This window comes from Salvelinus fontinalis, unplaced genomic scaffold (assembly GCF_029448725.1).
Source record: "Salvelinus fontinalis isolate EN_2023a unplaced genomic scaffold, ASM2944872v1 scaffold_1395, whole genome shotgun sequence".
Taxonomy (NCBI): Eukaryota; Metazoa; Chordata; class Actinopteri; order Salmoniformes; family Salmonidae; genus Salvelinus; species Salvelinus fontinalis.
In genome coordinates, this window is record NW_026601604.1 from 20,126 (window position 1) to 42,590 (window position 22,465).

The following is a 22,465-nucleotide window of genomic DNA, read 5'->3' on the forward strand; positions in this document are numbered from 1 at the left end:
ACTGCTCTGTTCTCTAGTATTGGTAGGAAAACATACCGCTCTGTTCTCTAGTATTGGTAGGAAAACATACCGCTCTGTTCTCTAGTATTGGTAGGAAAACATACCGCTCTGTTCTCTAGTATTGGTAGGAAAACATACCGCTCTGTTCTCTAGTATTGGTAGGAAAACATACCGCTCTGTTCTCTAGTATTGGTAGGTAAACATACCGCTCTGTTCTCTAGTATTGGTAGGAAAACATACCGCTCTGTTCTCTAGTATTGGTAGGAAAACATACCGCTCTGTTCTCTAGTATTGGTAGGAAAACGTACCGCTCTGTTCTCTAGTATTGGTAGGAAAACATACCGCTCTGTTCTCTAGTATTGGTAGGAAAACATACCGCTCTGTTCTCTAGTATTGGTAGGAAAACGTACCGCTCTGTTCTCTAGTATTGGTAGGAAAACATACCGCTCTGTTCTCTAGTATTGGTAGGAAAACATACCGCTCTGTTCTCTAGTATTGGTAGGAAAACATACCGCTCTGTTCTCTAGTATTGGTAGGAAAACATACCGCTCTGTTCTCTAGTATTGGTAGGAAAACATACTGCTCTGTTCTCTAGTATTGGTAGGAAAACATACCGCTCTGTTCTCTAGTATTAATTCCACTCTGTTCTCTAGTATTGGTAGGAAAACGTACCGCTCTGTTCTCTAGTATTGGTAGGAAAACATACCGCTCTGTTCTCTAGTATTGGTAGGTAAACATACCGCTCTGTTCTCTAGTATTGGTAGGAAAACATACTGCTCTGTTCTCTAGTATTGGTAGGAAAACATACCGCTCTGTTCTCTAGTATTGGTAGGAAAACATACCGCTGTGTTCTCTAGTATTGGTAGGAAAACATACCGCTCTGTTCTCTAGTATTGGTAGGAAAACATACCGCTCTGTTCTCTAGTATTGGTAGGTAAACATACCGCTCTGTTCTCTAGTATTGGTAGGAAAACATACTGCTCTGTTCTCTAGTATTGGTAGGAAAACATACCGCTCTGTTCTCTAGTATTGGTAGGAAAACATACCGCTCTGTTCTCTAGTATTGGTAGGTAAACATACCGCTCTGTTCTCTAGTATTGGTAGGAAAACATACCGCTCTGTTCTCTAGTATTGGTAGGAAAACATACCGCTCTGTTCTCTAGTATTGGTAGGAAAACATACCGCTCTGTTCTCTAGTATTGGTAGGAAAACATACCGCTCTGTTCTCTAGTATTGGTAGGAAAACATACCGCTCTGTTCTCTAGTATTGGTAGGAAAACATACCGCTCTGTTCTCTAGTATTGGTAGGTAAACATACCGCTCTGTTCTCTAGTATTGGTAGGAAAACATACCGCTCTGTTCTCTAGTATTGGTAGGAAAACATACCGCTCTGTTCTCTAGTATTGGTAGGAAAACATACCGCTCTGTTCTCTAGTATTGGTAGGAAAACATACCGCTCTGTTCTCTAGTATTGGTAGGAAAACATACTGCTCTGTTCTCTAGTATTGGTAGGAAAACATACCGCTCTGTTCTCTAGTATTAATTCCACTCTGTTCTCTAGTATTGGTAGGAAAACGTACCGCTCTGTTCTCTAGTATTGGTAGGAAAACATACCGCTCTGTTCTCTAGTATTGGTAGGTAAACATACCGCTCTGTTCTCTAGTATTGGTAGGAAAACATACTGCTCTGTTCTCTAGTATTGGTAGGAAAACATACCGCTCTGTTCTCTAGTATTGGTAGGAAAACATACCGCTCTGTTCTCTAGTATTGGTAGGAAAACATACCGCTCTGTTCTCTAGTATTGGTAGGAAAACATACCGCTCTGTTCCCTAGTATTGGTAGGTAAACATACCGCTCTGTTCTCTAGTATTGGTAGGTAAACATACCGCTCTGTTCTCTAGTATTGGTAGGAAAACATACCGCTCTGTTCTCTAGTATTGGTAGGAAAACATACCGCTCTGTTCTCTAGTATTGGTAGGAAAACATACCGCTCTGTTCTCTAGTATTGGTAGGAAAACATACCGCTCTGTTCTCTAGTATTGGTAGGAAAACATACTGCTCTGTTCTCTGGTATTGGTAGGAAAACATACCGCTCTGTTCTCTAGTATTAATTCCACTCTGTTCTCTAGTATTGGTAGGAAAACGTACCGCTCTGTTCTCTAGTATTGGTAGGAAAACATACCGCTCTGTTCTCTAGTATTGGTAGGTAAACATACCGCTCTGTTCTCTAGTATTGGTAGGAAAACATACCGCTCTGTTCTCTAGTATTGGTAGGAAAACATACCGCTCTGTTCTCTAGTATTGGTAGGAAAACATACCGCTCTGTTCTCTAGTATTGGTAGGAAAACATACCGCTCTGTTCTCTAGTATTGGTAGGAAAACATACCGCTCTGTTCTCTAGTATTGGTAGGTAAACATACCGCTCTGTTCTCTAGTATTGGTAGGAAAACATACCGCTCTGTTCTCTAGTATTGGTAGGAAAACGTACCGCTCTGTTCTCTAGTATTGGTAGGAAAACGTACCGCTCTGTTCTCTAGTATTGGTAGGAAAACATACCGCTCTGTTCTCTAGTATTGGTAGGAAAACATACCGCTCTGTTCTCTAGTATTGGTAGGTAAACATACCGCTCTGTTCTCTAGTATTGGTAGGTAAACATACCGCTCTGTTCTCTAGTATTGGTAGGAAAACATACCGCTCTGTTCTCTAGTATTGGTAGGAAAACATACCGCTCTGTTCTCTAGTATTGGTAGGAAAACGTACCGCTCTGTTCTCTAGTATTGGTAGGAAAACATACCGCTCTGTTCTCTAGTATTAATTCCACTCTGTTCTCTAGTATTGGTAGGAAAACGTACCGCTCTGTTCTCTAGTATTGGTAGGAAAACATACCGCTCTGTTCTCTAGTATTGGTAGGTAAACATACCGCTCTGTTCTCTAGTATTGGTAGGAAAACATACCGCTCTGTTCTCTAGTATTGGTAGGAAAACATACCGCTCTGTTCTCTAGTATTGGTAGGAAAACATACCGCTCTGTTCTCTAGTATTGGTAGGAAAACATACCGCTCTGTTCTCTAGTATTGGTAGGAAAACATACCGCTCTGTTCTCTAGTATTGGTAGGAAAACATACCGCTCTGTTCTCTAGTATTGGTAGGTAAACATACCGCTCTGTTCTCTAGTATTGGTAGGTAAACATACCGCTCTGTTCTCTAGTATTGGTAGGAAAACATACCGCTCTGTTCTCTAGTATTGGTAGGAAAACATACCGCTCTGTTCTCTAGTATTGGTAGGAAAACATACCGCTCTGTTCTCTAGTATTGGTAGGAAAACATACCGCTCTGTTCTCTAGTATTGGTAGGAAAACATACTGCTCTGTTCTCTAGTATTGGTAGGAAAACATACCGCTCTGTTCTCTAGTATTGGTAGGAAAACATACCGCTCTGTTCTCTAGTATTGGTAGGAAAACATACCGCTCTGTTCTCTAGTATTGGTAGGAAAACATACCGCTCTGTTCTCTAGTATTGGTAGGAAAACATACCGCTCTGTTCTCTAGTATTGGTAGGAAAACATACCGCTCTGTTCTCTAGTATTGGTAGGAAAACATACCGCTCTGTTCTCTAGTATTGAACATTCCGCTCTGTTCTCTAGTATTGGTAGGAAAACATACCGCTCTGTTCTCTAGTATTGGTAGGAAAACATACCGCTCTGTTCTCTAGTATTGGTAGGAAAACATACCGCTCTGTTCTCTAGTATTGGTAGGAAAACATACCGCTCTGTTCTCTAGTATTGGTAGGAAAACATACCGCTCTGTTCTCTAGTATTGGTAGGAAAACATACCGCTCTGTTCTCTAGTATTGGTAGGAAAACATACCGCTCTGTTCTCTAGTATTGGTAGGAAAACATACCGCTCTGTTCTCTAGTATTGGTAGGAAAACATACCGCTCTGTTCTCTAGTATTGGTAGGAAAACATACCGCTCTGTTCTCTAGTATTGGTAGGAAAACATACCGCTCTGTTCTCTAGTATTGGTAGGAAAACATACCGCTCTGTTCTCTAGTATTGGTAGGAAAACATACCGCTCTGTTCTCTAGTATTGGTAGGAAAACGTACCGCTCTGTTCTCTAGTATTGGTAGGAAAACATACCGCTCTGTTCTCTAGTATTGGTAGGAAAACATACCGCTCTGTTCTCTAGTATTGGTAGGAAAACATACCGCTCTGTTCTCTAGTATTGGTAGGAAAACATACCGCTCTGTTCTCTAGTATTGGTAGGAAAACATACCGCTCTGTTCTCTAGTATTGGTAGGAAAACATACCGCTCTGTTCTCTAGTATTGGTAGGAAAACATACCGCTCTGTTCTCTAGTATTGGTAGGAAAACATACCGCTCTGTTCTCTAGTATTGGTAGGAAAACATACCGCTCTGTTCTCTAGTATTGGTAGGAAAACATACCGCTCTGTTCTCTAGTATTGGTAGGAAAACATACCGCTCTGTTCTCTAGTATTGGTAGGAAAACATACCGCTCTGTTCTCTAGTATTGGTAGGAAAACATACCGCTCTGTTCTCTAGTATTGGTAGGAAAACATACCGCTCTGTTCTCTAGTATTGGTAGGAAAACATACCGCTCTGTTCTCTAGTATTGGTAGGAAAACATACCGCTCTGTTCTCTAGTATTGGTAGGAAAACATACCGCTCTGTTCTCTAGTATTGGTAGGAAAACATACCGCTCTGTTCTCTAGTATTGGTAGGAAAACATACCGCTCTGTTCTCTAGTATTGGTAGGAAAACATACCGCTCTGTTCTCTAGTATTGGTAGGAAAACATACCGCTCTGTTCTCTAGTATTGGTAGGAAAACATACCGCTCTGTTCTCTAGTATTGGTAGGAAAACATACCGCTCTGTTCTCTAGTATTGGTAGGAAAACATACCGCTCTGTTCTCTAGTATTGGTAGGAAAACATACCGCTCTGTTCTCTAGTATTGGTAGGAAAACATACCGCTCTGTTCTCTAGTATTGGTAGGAAAACATACCGCTCTGTTCTCTAGTATTGGTAGGAAAACATACCGCTCTGTTCTCTAGTATTGGTAGGAAAACATACCGCTCTGTTCTCTAGTATTGGTAGGAAAACATACCGCTCTGTTCTCTAGTATTGGTAGGAAAACATACCGCTCTGTTCTCTAGTATTGGTAGGAAAACATACCGCTCTGTTCTCTAGTATTGGTAGGAAAACATACCGCTCTGTTCTCTAGTATTGGTAGGAAAACATACCGCTCTGTTCTCTAGTATTGGTAGGAAAACATACCGCTCTGTTCTCTAGTATTGGTAGGAAAACATACCGCTCTGTTCTCTAGTATTGGTAGGATAACATACCGCTCTGTTCTCTAGTATTGGTAGGAAAACATACCGCTCTGTTCTCTAGTATTGGTAGGAAAACATACCGCTCTGTTCTCTAGTATTGGTAGGAAAACATACCGCTCTGTTCTCTAGTATTGGTAGGAAAACATACCGCTCTGTTCTCTAGTATTGGTAGGAAAACATACCGCTCTGTTCTCTAGTATTGGTAGGAAAACATACCGCTCTGTTCTCTAGTATTGGTAGGAAAACATACCGCTCTGTTCTCTAGTATTGGTAGGAAAACATACCGCTCTGTTCTCTAGTATTGGTAGGAAAACATACCGCTCTGTTCTCTAGTATTGGTAGGAAAACATACCGCTCTGTTCTCTAGTATTGGTAGGAAAACATACCGCTCTGTTCTCTAGTATTGGTAGGAAAACATACCGCTCTGTTCTCTAGTATTGGTAGGAAAACATACCGCTCTGTTCTCTAGTATTGGTAGGAAAACATACCGCTCTGTTCTCTAGTATTGGTAGGAAAACATACCGCTCTGTTCTCTAGTATTGGTAGGAAAACATACCGCTCTGTTCTCTAGTATTGGTAGGAAAACATACCGCTCTGTTCTCTAGTATTGGTAGGAAAACATACCGCTCTGTTCTCTAGTATTGGTAGGAAAACATACCGCTCTGTTCTCTAGTATTGGTAGGAAAACATACCGCTCTGTTCTCTAGTATTGGTAGGAAAACATACCGCTCTGTTCTCTAGTATTGGTAGGAAAACATACCGCTCTGTTCTCTAGTATTGGTAGGAAAACATACCGCTCTGTTCTCTAGTATTGGTAGGAAAACATACCGCTCTGTTCTCTAGTATTGGTAGGAAAACATACCGCTCTGTTCTCTAGTATTGGTAGGAAAACATACCGCTCTGTTCTCTAGTATTGGTAGGAAAACATACCGCTCTGTTCTCTAGTATTGGTAGGAAAACATACCGCTCTGTTCTCTAGTATTGGTAGGAAAACATACCGCTCTGTTCTCTAGTATTGGTAGGTAAACATACCGCTCTGTTCTCTAGTATTGGTAGGAAAACATACCGCTCTGTTCTCTAGTATTGGTAGGAAAACATACCGCTCTGTTCTCTAGTATTGGTAGGAAAACATACCGCTCTGTTCTCTAGTATTGGTAGGAAAACGTACCGCTCTGTTCTCTAGTATTGGTAGGAAAACGTACCGCTCTGTTCTCTAGTATTGGTAGGAAAACGTACCGCTCTGTTCTCTAGTATTGGTAGGAAAACATACCGCTCTGTTCTCTAGTATTGGTAGGAAAACATACCGCTCTGTTCTCTAGTATTGGTAGGAAAACATACCGCTCTGTTCTCTAGTATTGGTAGGAAAACATACCGCTCTGTTCTCTAGTATTGGTAGGAAAACATACCGCTCTGTTCTCTAGTATTAATTCCACTCTGTTCTCTAGTATTGGTAGGAAAACATACCGCTCTGTTCTCTAGTATTGGTAGGAAAACATACCGCTCTGTTCTCTAGTATTGGTAGGAAAACGTACCGCTCTGTTCTCTAGTATTGGTAGGAAAACATACCGCTCTGTTCTCTAGTATTGGTAGGAAAACATACCGCTCTGTTCTCTAGTATTGGTAGGAAAACATACCGCTCTGTTCTCTAGTATTGGTAGGAAAACATACCGCTCTGTTCTCTAGTATTGGTAGGAAAACATACCGCTCTGTTCTCTAGTATTAATTCCACTCTGTTCTCTAGTATTGGTAGGAAAACATACCGCTCTGTTCTCTAGTATTAATTCCACTCTGTTCTCTAGTATTGGTAGGAAAACATACCGCTCTGTTCTCTAGTATTAATTCCACTCTGTTCTCTAGTATTGGTAGGAAAACATACCGCTCTGTTCTCTAGTATGGTGGAACTTCCACTCTGTTCTCTAGTATTGGTAGGAAAACATACCGCTCTGTTCTCTAGTATTAACTTCCACTCTGTTCTCTAGTATTGGTAGGAAAACATACCGCTCTGTTCTCTAGTATTGGTAGGAAAACTTCCGCTCTGTTCTCTAGTATTGGTAGGAAAACATACCGCTCTGTTCTCTAGTATTGGTAGGAAAACATACCGCTCTGTTCTCTAGTATTGGTAGGAAAACATACCGCTCTGTTCTCTAGTATTGGTAGGAAAACATACCGCTCTGTTCTCTAGTATTGGTAGGAAAACATACCGCTCTGTTCTCTAGTATTGGTAGGAAAACATACCGCTCTGTTCTCTAGTATTGGTAGGAAAACGTACCGCTCTGTTCTCTAGTATTGGTAGGAAAACATACCGCTCTGTTCTCTAGTATTGGTAGGAAAACATACCGCTCTGTTCTCTAGTATTGGTAGGAAAACGTACCGCTCTGTTCTCTAGTATTGGTAGGAAAACGTACCGCTCTGTTCTCTAGTATTGGTAGGAAAACATACCGCTCTGTTCTCTAGTATTGGTAGGAAAACGTACCGCTCTGTTCTCTAGTATTGGTAGGAAAACGTACCGCTCTGTTCTCTAGTATTGGTAGGAAAACGTACCGCTCTGTTCTCTAGTATTGGTAGGAAAACATACCGCTCTGTTCTCTAGTATTGGTAGGAAAACGTACCGCTCTGTTCTCTAGTATTGGTAGGAAAACGTACCGCTCTGTTCTCTAGTATTGGTAGGAAAACGTACCGCTCTGTTCTCTAGTATTGGTAGGAAAACGTACCGCTCTGTTCTCTAGTATTGGTAGGAAAACATACCGCTGTGTTCTCTAGTATTGGTAGGAAAACGTACCGCTGTGTTCTCTAGTATTGGTAGGAAAACGTACCGCTCTGTTCTCTAGTATTGGTAGGAAAACGTACCGCTCTGTTCTCTAGTATTGGTAGGAAAACGTACCGCTCTGTTCTCTAGTATTGGTAGGAAAACATACCGCTCTGTTCTCTAGTATTGGTAGGAAAACATACCGCTCTGTTCTCTAGTATTGGTAGGAAAACATACCGCTCTGTTCTCTAGTATTGGTAGGAAAACATACCGCTCTGTTCTCTAGTATTGGTAGGAAAACATACCGCTCTGTTCTCTAGTATTGGTAGGAAAACATACCGCTCTGTTCTCTAGTATTGGTAGGAAAACATACCGCTCTGTTCTCTAGTATTGGTAGGAAAACATACCGCTCTGTTCTCTAGTATTGGTAGGAAAACATACCGCTCTGTTCTCTAGTATTGGTAGGAAAACATACCGCTCTGTTCTCTAGTATTGGTAGGAAAACATACCGCTCTGTTCTCTAGTATTGGTAGGAAAACATACCGCTCTGTTCTCTAGTATTGGTAGGAAAACATACCGCTCTGTTCTCTAGTATTGGTAGGAAAACATACCGCTCTGTTCTCTAGTATTGGTAGGAAAACATACCGCTCTGTTCTCTAGTATTGGTAGGAAAACATACCGCTCTGTTCTCTAGTATTGGTAGGAAAACATACCGCTCTGTTCTCTAGTATTGGTAGGAAAACATACCGCTCTGTTCTCTAGTATTGGTAGGAAAACATACCGCTCTGTTCTCTAGTATTGGTAGGAAAACATACCGCTCTGTTCTCTAGTATTGGTAGGAAAACATACCGCTCTGTTCTCTAGTATTGGTAGGAAAACATACCGCTCTGTTCTCTAGTATTGGTAGGAAAACATACCGCTCTGTTCTCTAGTATTGGTAGGAAAACATACCGCTCTGTTCTCTAGTATTGGTAGGAAAACATACCGCTCTGTTCTCTAGTATTGGTAGGAAAACATACCGCTCTGTTCTCTAGTATTGGTAGGAAAACATACCGCTCTGTTCTCTAGTATTGGTAGGAAAACGTCACTAGATGGATCTTAATGTGCTGACCCAGCTTCTTGTGTTTGTTTTTAGGATCGCTATGGCGCTTACTGAAGAGACCAGGACGACCAACACCCAGCTGCAGGGGGAGAGGGAGCCATGACGTCATACTGATAGAGAGTGGAGGGGGGGGACAGAGCAAATCACTACTGACTGGTATCTGTAGTGAGAGAAGGGAAGAGAGATTGCATGAATGGAGGGGGACCCTACACCCCCCCCCCCCCCCAACCCCGTTTCTGTCCATCCACTTTATAGAGAGTGAGACAAAGTTTTATTTTCAGCGAAGAAAGCTCTGGAAGGTGTAAAGTATTTTTTTTCCTGTTCTAACTAGTCTTGTTTTCTATACTGTTTTGGTCTCTGATTTCAACAAATATTAATGATATAAAGTATTCTCTACGAATGATATGATAACCAATCCTCTCTCGTACTATGCTTTTTGACATTGTTTTTCCTGTGTGTTTTCAACCGTGTCTCACTATTTGAACAGACGTTGATGTTTAACCATTCAGCATTAACATCATCAAAGGGAAGCAGTGGTCCAGTACGGTTGATTTATCCGTTTCCATTTTAGTTACCACGACAATGGATGACATTCTCTGGTCGAATGGAGTTAATCACACCAAGTTAAATTGTAAGGATGTTTTAACTGAACTCCACACAGCAGGAATCAAACGCAACACCTCCACTCTGACTGAGTCTACCAAGGTCAGGAGATGGACCGGGGGGGTATATTTTAGAAACGTAATGACCTAGCCCATCTTGCAGTGTAATGTGAGTTCTTCACCAGGGTCTGAAAGGTTTTCAGTCGGGTCAGAAGAAAGGTTGGCTTTCAGCCTTTTTCAACAGAAAGAGTTCAGTGTGTGTTAGGAATGATCGGGTGCTTCGACTGAATGGTGATGCTGGTAAGAATGTGGATGGTGGTCTCCTTCAGTCTATGCTTGTCCAGTCACTGGGTTTACACAATCACACCACACAAACTTTGGGAAGCCATATTAACCTCTGATGTCGAGAAACACACTTTGATCCCTCATTCTGTTCTAAATGGGAGTTTGATCCCTCATTCTGTTCTAAATGGGAGTTTGATCCCTCATTCTGTTCTAAATGGGAGTTTGATCCCTCATTCTGTTCTAAATGGGAGTTTGATCCCTCATTCTGTTCTAAATGGGAGTTTGATCCCTCATTCTGTTCTAAATGGGAGTTTGATCCCTCATTCTGTTCTAAATGGGAGTTTGATCCCTCATTATGTTCTAAATGGGAGTTTGATCCCTCATTCTGTTTTAAATGGGAGTTTGATCCCTCCATTCTGTTCTAAATGGGAGTTTGATCCCTCATTCGTTCTAAATGGGAGTTTGATCCTCATTCTGTTCTAAATGGGAGTTTGATCCCTCATTATGTTCTAAATGGGAGTTTGATCCCTCATTCTGTTTTAAATGGGAGTTTGATCCCTCCATTCTGTTCTAAATGGGAGTTTGATCCCTCATTATGTTCTAAATGGGAGTTTGATCCCTCATTCTGTTCTAAATGGGAGTTTGATCCCTCATTCCTATTCTAAATGGGAGTTTGATCCCTCATTCTGTTCTAAATGGGAGTTTGATCCCTCCATTCTGTTCTAAATGGGAGTTTGATCCCTCCATTCTGTTCTAAATGGGAGTTTGATCCCTCATTCTGTTCTAAATGGGAGTTTGATCCCTCCATTCTGTTCTAAATGGGAGTTTGATCCCTCATTCTGTACCATCTTGTTGAATGGCAGGAGCAATGACTAATGGAAGGCATGCTGATCAGATTGTTGTAAAACCTGTGACTGGACAGAGCCTGGCTGCCACTCAGTCCCTCGTTGTTTTATGTTCATTTCTGGTGACCTGCCTATCAAAATGAGAGAACGGGGAAGAGGAGCCTACCACCCTTGGTCAAATGGAACCCTGGGGGTAAATTCAGTGAGGTGTAACGTCTAGAACAGGGGTACCTCTACTATTTGAGAAGGTCCAGTCACGAATGTCTTATTTGGCAAAGAAAATATATGAATGGATGTAACAGGTAAAAATACTATATAATACATATAGAGGTGACGTGATTATCTCTTGTTCCTGACTAGTGTATGTTCTACACAATACATTTCTATCTGATATCTCATCATGAACAGAAAGGGTGTCTGGTATCACAGAGCCTGGAAGGTGGAATTGCATTATACCAACGGTTGGTGTTCCAGGATGTCTGTTTTGTAGTTGCTCATCTCAGAAGATTGATATATATATTCTGCGACTACAAAAAAAGATGACCTTGAATGTCACCATTGGTAGTAGTAGCGGGGGTTGATCTAGCACCTTCCATAGCACTAGATATGCACTTGGTTCAAAGTCATTTAACGCCATTGTCTGTTTTGTATGGAGGTCCCCTTTCCGTCTATTTTATTGGTGCTTGCTGAGATGATCATTACAGAGTTGAGGCTCTCATTCCCGGGCTGCATCGCGGCAGCAGTAATGGACTGGAGAAGGTTACACCGTTCTGGACAGTCCCCTTAGTTTGATATACACCACAGGAGGTTGATGGCACCTTAATTGGGGAGGATGGGCTCGTGGTAATGGCTGGAGCAGAATCTGTGGAATGGTATCAAACACATGGTTTCCAGGTGTTTGATGCCATTCCGTTCAGTCCGACCATTATGAGCCGTCCTCCCCTCAGCAGCCTCCACTGATGGACATGTTAGATGGTTGTCTGTTGGAAGGACATTCAAAAGGCATCTCCTGTTTCTCTAACAGCCGTGTGTTTGTTGAGATCAGTGTTTTGTGGTAAGCTCCAAACTTGATCCTGGGGCCCCGTTTTGGTTTTCGCCCTAACACTACACAGCTGAGTTTAAAATATTCAAAGCTTGACACGTTTTTTTTAGCAGCTGTGTAGTGCTAGGGCAAAAACCAAAACGTGCACGGGGCAGCCCAGGACTGAGTTTGAAGGAAATCTCTGGACTATACCACCACTGACCTGTTGACAACTTCTCATTTATTTTTAAGGCATGACTGTCACCATGGGTATTGTTTTGAGTGTGTTCACCCATGACTGGCACCATGGGTTTGAGTGTGTTCACCCATGCCCTCATGCGGCCCGGTCTGTCCCCCTAGTGATGAATAAAGCCTGAATGGCTATCCCAATGACCCATGAAAACAAAAGTTATTTATTGTAGGCTACAAAAAGAGTTAGATTTGTGTCAATAAAGATTGAAATCCATCACTCTGGTTCCCCGCTGTTAAGTTCATGGACTGAATCCTAATTGTCTGCATGACAAGGGCTGTGTTTACAAATGCTGCCCAATTCGGATCTTTTTTTCCCCCAATCAGAGCTGATCTCATTTGTACAGTGTGTGTAAATGCAGCCGTAGTAGCACATTTCATAACAGCAAAGTAATGGTAGTTATGAAAACCTACCTAAAATAAACTGACTGGGTGGTACCAGATTATTATTCTGTTGATTTATTGAACACATTTATAGGACTCATAAACATTCACACAATTTCAAATAAGTACATTAGACCTTTCCTTTTTCCTCTGGTAAGTCAACTTTTGAAAAGGCACTCAGAGCCACAACATTCCACTTCCCTCAATCATCTTCAACAGCCACAACATTCCACTTCCCCCAATCATCTTCAACAGCCACAACATTCCACTTCCCCCAATCATCTTCAACAGCCACAACATTCCACTTCCCCCAATCATCTTCAACAGCCACAACATTCCACTTCCCCCAATCATCTTCAACAGCCACAACATTCCACTTCCCCCAATCATCTTCAACAGCCACAACATTCCACTTCCCCCAATCATCTTCAACAGCCACAACATTCCACTTCCCCCAATCATCTTCAACAGCCACAACATTCCACTTCCCCCAATCATCTTCAACAGCCACAACATTCCACTTCCCCCAATCATCTTCAACAGCCACAACATTCCACTTCCCCCAATCATCTTCAACAGCCACAAAATTCCACTTCCCCCAATCATCTTCAACAGCCACAACATTCCACTTCCCCCAATCATCTTCAACAGCCACAACATTCCACTTCCCCCAATCATCAACACTTTTATCACACAGGGAAAACAACCCGGTTTCAATGTATTTCCAGATGGTTGTCTTCAAGTAGTCTGGAAAAACTACAAATCGATTCTTAATTCTCAACCTCAATTAAGTAACAATTAGACGGGACGGCAGGTAGTCTAGTGGTTAGAGCTTTGGGCCAGTAACCGAAAGGTTGCTGGATTTAATCCCAGAGCTGACAAGGTAAAAATGTTGTTTTGCCCCTGAACAAGGCAGTTAACCCACTGTTCCTAGGCCGTCATTGTAAATAAGAATTTGTTCTTAACTGACTTGCCTAGTTAAATGAGAATACAGCATATATTTAATATACAAATGTTAGATTCCATATCATGGTCACATACATTGTTCATTTGTTTTTCTACCCACTGTGCCAATCTGACAAACATAAGGGCCCAATTCTCTCCTTCCAATTAATGTCCCTTCCTGGCAATTAACATCCCTTCACAGATTTGAAAGGAATTGACTAGTATACGAAATATGGTGGAAACTCCCACTAGCCCATGCCAAATACATATCTAGATGTGGGAAGGCATGAACAAGTGCACACTTTGGGAGAAATTAGATATTGGGACAGCCCCATAGAGAGAACTTCAACCAACCTCAAAGTAATTTGATGTAATGCTGTAGGACCAACTGCACAGAACCCATCAGGGCTAGCTGTAGTGGGTTGTTTAACTGGAGACATTTAGGAGGGATTGTTCCCAGTGACAGACAGCAAAACTGACTGACAAGATGGTGATCATCACCAGCGGTGCCAAAGATATCTCATACCACTCGGTCAATAACACCACTGGGTAATGTATAGTTTACAAAATAAGAAAACTAAATCAGCATCAATTCATCATATAATCATTGGCTCAAGATCAGTCTGAAGGAAGATATGACAGATATCACTCAGATTACAAAAATAAAGGAGGGAATGCAAAAGGCAAGGATCCGTAAGGTACTCTGGCATGCGCTAGCAACAGAACGGAAGGATCCGTAAGGTACTCTGGCATGCCCTAGCAACAGAACGGAAGGATCCGTAAGGTACTCTGGCATGCCCTAGCAACAGAACGGAAGGATCCGTAAGGTACTCTGGCATGCCCTAGCAACAGAACGGAAGGATCCGTAAGGTACTCTGGCATGCCCTAGCAACAGAACGGAAGGATCCGTAAGGTACTCTGGCATGCCCTAGCAACAGAACGGAAGGATCCATAAGGTACTCTGGCATGCCCTAGCAACAGAACGGAAGGATCCGTAAGGTACTCTGGCATGCCCTAGCAACAGAACGGAAGGATCCGTAAGGTACTCTGGCATGCCCTAGCAACAGAACGGAAGGATCCGTAAGGTACTCTGGCATGCCCTAGCAACAGAACGGAAGGATCCATAAGGTACTCTGGCATGCCCTAGCAACAGAACGGAAGGATCCGTAAGGTACTCTGGCATGCCCTAGCAACATAACTGCATGTTGGATCTTATTTGAGGGTCCCAGTTGAAATGGAGCAGATTAACCAGCGCAGGTTTTCCAGTGAGTCTGTGGGGGACTTGAGTCCCTGTGTGTCTCTGTCTCTGTATTTTACTGAGGGTCTCCCTCTTTAGTGTCGATCCCTATCCAGCTGGCCAGGTGACCTTCAACCACCTCTTGCCCTCAGCCCCAGTTATAGAAGTAGATCTTCTGCCAGACAGGTAGGTAATCCATTAGAGGTCCTGGAAGGACAAGTGGAGGTTAAGGTTAAGCCAATCAGGACAATGAACACATTGATTGGCAGAATTTGGAAGCCACAGTGCATGTCAGCAGACAGTGGACCACCAAAAAGGTAAACAATGGAACAAATGCATCCCATGCCATTTTCAGATGCTTGGTTTCTATAAAAAGTAAACACTTACGAGCAACCAGCCCGACGCCGGGAACGTTGTCTGACAGAAATCGGAGTAGGAACAGGATCTTTGTCCTACGTGAAACAAAATCAAAAGGCTTAAAAAGCAGCACACATGATAGAAAATATGCCACGTTCCAATGGTCATTATGGTAAAGAACTTCTCTAGCCAGAGAATCTGTTGGTTTTGATTTTACTTGAATGTATTTTATTCAGGGGAACCCATTAAGACCAGAGTCTAGTTTACAATGGTGCCCTGAGGACAACAATACAACAAATCCAAAATGATCAATACAAATAAAATAAACTACAAATTACAGAATCAACACTACAGCTTCAAACACCACAAATGCTGTACAATCATTTACATTCAATCCAAACAGTTGCAATTCTCATTACATTTCTTCAACATTAAATTCCTAAACTGCCCTACAGGCACTAGAGAGTTGAGATGTAGGGAGTTTTGTAGGCTATAAGCCCAGATATTTATAGGCGGGAACATGCACAATGAAAGAACCATCCAATGCATAAATGTGTAAGCCATCAAATATATCTACGAGAATTAGAAAACAGCATACATTTAGTTTTCTGTTGTAGTTCTGATTCTACTCACTCAGAGAATGTGTAGTGATTCTACTCACTCAGAGAATGTGTAGTGATTCTACTCACTCAGAGAATGTGTAGTGATTCTACTCACTCAGAGAATGTGTAGTGATTCTACTCACTCAGAGAATGTGTAGTGATTCTACTCACTCAGAGAATGTGTAGTGATTCTACTCACTCAGAGAATGTGTAGTGATTCTACTCACTCAGAGAATGTGTAGTGATTCTACTCACTCAGAGAATGTGTAGTGATTCTACTCAGAGAATGTGTAGTGATTCTACTCAGAGAATGTGTAGTGATTCTACTCAGAGAATGTGTAGTGATTCTACTCAGAGAATGTGTAGTGATTCTACTCAGAGAATGTGTAGTGATTCTACTCAGAGAATGTGTAGTGATTCTACTCAGAGAATGTGTAGTGATTCTACTCAGAGAATGTGTAGTGATTCTACTCAGAGAATGTGTAGTGATTCTACTCAGAGAATGTGTAGTGATTCTACTCAGAGAATGTGTAGTGATTCTACTCAGAGAATGTGTAGTGATTCTACTCAGAGAATGTGTAGTGATTCTACTCAGAGAATGTGTAGTGATTCTACTCAGAGAATGTGTAGTGATTCTACTCAGAGAATGTGTAGTGATTCTACTCAGAGAATGTGTAGTGATTCTACTCACTCAGAGAATGTGTAGTGATTCTACTCACTCAGAGAATGTGTAGTGATTCTACTCACTCAGAGAATGTGTAGTGATTCTACTCACTCAGAGAATGTGTAGTGATTCTACTCACTCAGAGAATGTGTAGTGATTCTACTCACTCAGAGAATGTGTAGTGATTCTACTCACTCAGAGAATGTGTAGTGATTCTACTCACTCAGAGAATGTGTAGTGATTCTACTCACTCAGAGAATGTGTAGTGATTCTACTCACTCAGAGAATGTGTAGTGATTCTACTCACTCAGAGAATGTGTAGTGATTCTACTCACTCAGAGAATGTGTAGTGATTCTACTCACACAGAGAATGTGTAGTGATTCTACTCACACAGAGAATGTGTTGTGATTCTACTCACTCAGAGAATGTGTTGTGATTCTACTCACTCAGAGAATGTGTTGTGATTCTACTCACTCAGAGAATGTGTTGTGATTCTACTCACTCAGAGAATGTGTTGTGATTCTACTCACTCAGAGAATGTGTTGTGATTCTACTCACTCAGAGAATGTGTTGTGATTCTACTCACTCAGAGAATGTGTTGTGATTCTACTCACTCAGAGAATGTGTTGTGATTCTACTCACTCAGAGAATGTGTTGTGATTCTACTCACTCAGAGAATGTGTTGTGATTCTACTCACTCAGAGAATGTGTTGTGATTCTACTCACTCAGAGAATGTGTTGTAGTTGTGATTCTACTCACTCAGAGAATGTGTTGTGATTCTACTCACTCAGAGAATGTGTAGTGATTCTACTCACTCAGAGAATGTGTAGTGATTCTACTCACTCAGAGAATGTGTAGTGATTCTACTCACTCAGAGAATGTGTTGTAGTTGTGATTCTACTCACTCAGAGAATGTGTTGTAGAAAGGGGAGCGGAGCAGGTAGTACAGAAGCAGAAAGGCCCTCCTCCTCACCTCCGCCCTCTCCCGCCGGTTCAGAGACTTAGTGTCACTCATCAAACCAAAACTGTGGAGAGAACAGACCAGGGGATACCTCTTTATCCCACTCATGTTTCAGTGCCTCCTTCATGACACAGCTTTTAAATGGCCTGTATAGAAGAGTATGTCTACGGCTATTTTGTTTTAATAGTGGAACACATATCATGCATATATCATGTGCCCAGTCAGTGTGTGCATTTCTTTTGTGATTCCTCTTAGCACATGTCAGTGTAAAGAGAAGAGAGCATGGTTACCTGGTCATTTCCATGGCTCCAGATACGAGCCACGGTTTCCAGGAGCCTCTCCCACACATTCCCAGGCAGAGCACTGCGTTTGGGAGCAGTGTTGAGAAAAACACACCCTCTGAAGTAACACATTCCAAAGTATAGACTGACTGGAGTTAGAATGAGAAATCCTTGAGGTTTCCTTTACCATTGATTAGGTCAAATACTAGTATACTGTATATACAGTGCAGTGATGTATCCCACTAGTAAGGGACGTGCTGTTAAGATGAACAGAATGCTTCTAGGCCATTCAGAGGTATGATATGGAATCATGCAACCATTTCAGCCAATGTACTTTATAGCTGCCGTACCAGACCAGAATCTATAGAGGCAGTAATCATGTGATGACATTGTGCACGTTTAATTATCTAGTGTCTCTGTGGCAGAGTCCCAGAGTAGGAAGGATACAGTGTACCAGCGGGCGTCCGATGTACATGGACTCTGCTATGGTCTCCTGGACCCCCAGGGCAGTGGGACTAGAGGTCAGATCCTCCTCCACATTACACCTCTTCTCCCTACTGGGGGCTGCCCACAGACGGGCCTGCAGAGAGGGAGCTGAGAGACAGAGAGACAGCGAGAGAGACAGAGAGGTAAGGAACAGATAGTACATTCCTGATAAATAGTATTGGCACGGTCCTGAATGCAAACATTGTACTGGAACATGTGTAGTCTTACCATTGCCCAACGGCCTCATCACCCTCCCTGACCGCTGGCCCACGAAGGAGCTGTCATCCTGGTGGTCATCATGGTCCTCATCTGTAAGGAGGGAGAGGTACAGAAATATATTTATGTCCAGGTAGTAGTTCCATGTTGTCTAGATTGTGAACTCTGCAGTATATGGTGCGACCAAGGACATTGGCACATTGGTTATAGCCAATGAGATAGCAGAACAAGAAGCGGACACAGAACTGCCCCAAAGTTGTTTTGAATCAAATGAACAAAGAGAGTCATGTTTAAGTCGTATTGTTTGGATACAGCGGTATCTGCCAGACACCCTGCATTATTAAAAACAAATGTGTTCAACATAAAATATATGCCGACGTGCAAACTCTTGACTTCTGTTACCGTTGCCTCCCTGTGCCTCCCTGTCCAGTGGGGTAATAGGAGGGGAAGTCTGCATGCCAGATTTGTACCAGAAGAGCAGTAGGAAGCGCAAGACGGCTCTGGAGAAATGTTGGACAGAGAGAAAGAACAGAGAGAGGAGTGAGGTGGAAGGAGAGAAATGGAATGTAACACCATGCAACATAACATCCCAGTAACCATGACGTTTTTCAACCATCAGAGACAATCTAAAGAAAAGCACTTTATAATATTAGACCTACAGGCTGCCATTGTCCTTACTAATCCATGTATCACTGAATATCTCATTGTCTTTACTAATCCATGTATCACTGAATATCTCATTGTCTTTACTAATCCCTGTATCACTGAATATCTCATTGTCCTTTACTAATCCATGTATCACTGAATATCTCATTGTCTTTACTAATCCATGTATCACTGAACATGTCATTGTCCTTTACTAATCCATGTATCACTGAATATCTCATTGTCTTTACTAATCCAAGTATCACTGAATATCTCACTAATCCATGTATCACTGAATATCTCATTGTCCTTACTAATCCAAGTATCACTGAATATCTCTCTTTACTAATCCATGTATCACTGAATATCTCACTTTACTAATACATGTATCACTGAATATCTCACTCTTTACTAATCCATGTATCACTGAATAGCTCACTCTTTACTAATCCATGTATCACTGAATATCTCATTGTCCTTACTAATCCAAGTATCACTGAATATCTCTCTTTACTAATCCATGTATCACTGAATATCTCACTTTACTAATACATGTATCACTGAATATCTCACTCTTTACTAATCCATGTATCACTGAATAGCTCACTCTTTACTAATCCATGTATCACTGAATATCTCACTCTTTACGAATCCATGTATCACTGAATATGTCAATGTCTTTACTAATCCAAGTATCACTGAATATCTCACTCTTTACTAATCCATGTATCACTGAATGTCATTGTCCTTTACTAATCCATGTATCACTTAATATCTCATTGTCTTTACTAATCCAAGTATCACTGAATATCTCACTCTTTACTAATCCATGTATCACTGAATGTCATTGTCCTTTACTAATCCATGTATCACTTAATATCTCATTGTCTTTACTAATCCAAGTATCACTGAATATCTCACTCTTTACTAATCCATGTATCACTGAATATCTCACTCTTTACTAATCCATGTATCACTGAATATCTCACTAATCCATATATCACTGAATATCTCACTCTTTACTAATCCATGTATCACTGCATATCTCATTGTCTTTACTAATCCCTGTATCCATGCATATTTATTTGACTTTTCAAACTATACAGCATGTTGTAGATGGATCAAAAGGGATCAAGTGAAAGCGTTGGTTAGATATCGCTCCACGAGGGGCTCCTTCATTCCTTACTTAGTGACCTGGATGAGCACTATGACCAGCCAGCGACCTCCCTCCCCACACAGCTTGGTGGCCCCCATCTCCAGGAACACCTCCACGTACTCCACCACTGACAGCCAGGTGAGAAGCCTCTGCTGAGAGAGAGACTGAACAAAATACCGCACACACACACATGGTCAGGGATTGCACAGTCAGTTCCGATAGCACTTCCCTGTTTCAGAGTGTTTTCTTCCATTTTGTGCCCAATGAACACAACCCAGCACATATGTAGACTATCGTGGACCTCACCATGGGTAAAGTTAGACTATTGTGATTGACCTGGTGGAGGTGGACCTCACCATGGGTAAGGTTAGACTATTGTGATTGACCTGGTGGAGGTGGACCTCACCATGGGTAGGGTTAGACTATTGTGATTGACCAGGTGGAGGTGGACCTCACCATGGGTTAGACTATTGTGATTGACCTGGTGGAGGTGGACCTCACCATGGGTAGGGTTAGACTATTGTGATTGACCTGGTGGAGGTGGACCTCACCATGGGTAAGGTTAGACTATTGTGATTGACCTGGTGGAGGTGGACCTCGCCATGGGTAAGGTTAGACTATTGTGATTGACCTGGTGGAGGTGGACCTCACCATGGGTTAGACTATTGTGATTGACCTGGTGGAGGTGGACCTCACCATGGGTTAGACTATTGTGATTGACCAGGTGGAGGTGGACCTCACCATGGGTTAGACTATTGTGATTGACCTGGTGGAGGTGGACCTCACCATGGGTAAAGTTAGACTATTGTGATTGACCAGGTGGAGGTAGACCTTACCATGGGTAAGGTTAGACTATTGTGATTGACCTGGTGGAGGTGGACCTCATCATGGGTAAGGTTAGACTATTGTGATTGACTTGGTGGAGGTGGACCTCACCATGGGTTAGACTATTGTGATTGACCTGGTGGAGGTGGACCTCACCATGGGTTAGACTATTGTGATTGACCTGGTGGAGGTGGACCTCACCATGGGTAAGGTTAGACTATTGTGATTGACCAGGTGGAGGTGGACCTCACCATGGGTAAGGTTAGACTATTGTGATTGACCTGGTGGAGGTGGACCTCACCATGGGTAAAGTTAGACTATTGTGATTGACCTGGTGGAGGTGGACCTCGCCATGGGTAAGGTTAGACTATTGTGATTGACCTGGTGGAGGTGGACCTCACCATGGGTAGGGTTAGACTATTGTGATTGACCAGGTGGAGGTGGACCTCACCATGGGTAAGGTTAGACTATTGTGATTGACCAGGTGGAGGTGGACCTCACCATGGGTAAGGTTAGACTATTGTGATTGACCTGGTGGAGGTGGACCTCACCATGGGTAAAGTTAGACTATTGTGATTGACCTGGTGGAGGTGGACCTCGCCATGGGTAAGGTTAGACTATTGTGATTGACCTGGTGGAGGTGGACCTCACCATGGGTAGGGTTAGACTATTGTGATTGACCAGGTGGAGGTGGACCTCACCATGGGTAAGGTTAGACTATTGTGATTGACTTGGTGGAGGTAGACCTCACCATGGGTAAGGTTAGACTATTGTGATTGACCAGGTGGAGGTGGACCTCACCATGGGTAAGGTTAGACTATTGTGATTGACCTGGTGGAGGTGGACCTCACCATGGGTAAGGTTAGACTATTGTGATTGACCTGGTGGAGGTGGACCTCACCATGGGTAAGACTACTGTGATTGACCTGGTGGAGGTGGACCTCACCATGGGTAAAGTTAGACTATTGTGATTGACCAGGTGGAGGTAGACCTCACCATGGGTAAGGTTAGACTATTGTGATTGACCTGGTGGAGGTGGACCTCATCATGGGTAAGGTTAGACTATTGTGATTGACTTGGTGGAGGTAGACCTCACCATGGGTAAGGTTAGACTATTGTAATTGACCAGGTGGAGGTGGACCTCACCATAGGTTAGACTATTGTGATTGACTTGGTGGAGGTGAACCTCACCATGGGTAGGGTTAGACTAGTGTGATTGACCAGGTGGAGGTGAACCTCACCATGGGTAGGGTTAGACTAGTGTGATTGACCAGGTGGAGGTGGACCTCACCATGGGTAAGGTTAGACTATTGTGATTGACCTGGTGGAGGTGGACCTCACCATGGGTAAGGTTAGACTATTGTGATTGACCTGGTGGAGGTGAACCTCACCATGGGTAGGGTTAGACTAGTGTGATTGACCAGGTGGAGGTGAACCTCACCATGGGTAGGGTTAGACTAGTGTGATTGACCAGGTGGAGGTGGACCTCACCATGGGTAAGGTTA

At 42.5% G+C, this 22,465-nt stretch overlaps 2 protein-coding genes across 2 annotated transcripts in view; one reads left to right on the forward strand and one right to left on the reverse strand.

Annotated features, from left to right (window-relative positions):
* LOC129849226 (ADP-ribosylation factor GTPase-activating protein 2-like) overlaps nt 1-9,612 on the forward strand; it is a gene marked incomplete at its 5' end in the record, with an annotated part of 29,576 nt that extends 19,964 nt beyond the window's left edge. Inside the window, one exon of the mRNA XM_055916163.1 lies at nt 9,231-9,612. Within this exon, the coding sequence (XP_055772138.1) occupies nt 9,231-9,251 (21 nt within the window). The remainder of the gene's footprint in view (nt 1-9,230) is intronic.
* Nucleotides 9,613-12,642: 3,030 nt separating this feature from the next.
* LOC129849227 (peroxisomal membrane protein PEX16-like) lies at nt 12,643-22,448 on the reverse strand. Its single transcript, XM_055916164.1, has 8 exons — nt 20,166-22,448; nt 18,737-18,834; nt 18,347-18,427; nt 18,080-18,226; nt 17,642-17,714; nt 17,296-17,415; nt 15,153-15,217; nt 12,643-14,972 (listed from the first exon to the last, which is right to left on the reverse strand). The coding sequence occupies exons 1-8, from the start codon at nt 20,231-20,233 to the stop codon at nt 14,914-14,916; spliced, it is 711 nt and encodes a 236-aa protein (XP_055772139.1). The 5' UTR covers nt 20,234-22,448; the 3' UTR covers nt 12,643-14,913.
* Nucleotides 22,449-22,465: the final 17 nt, after the last annotated feature.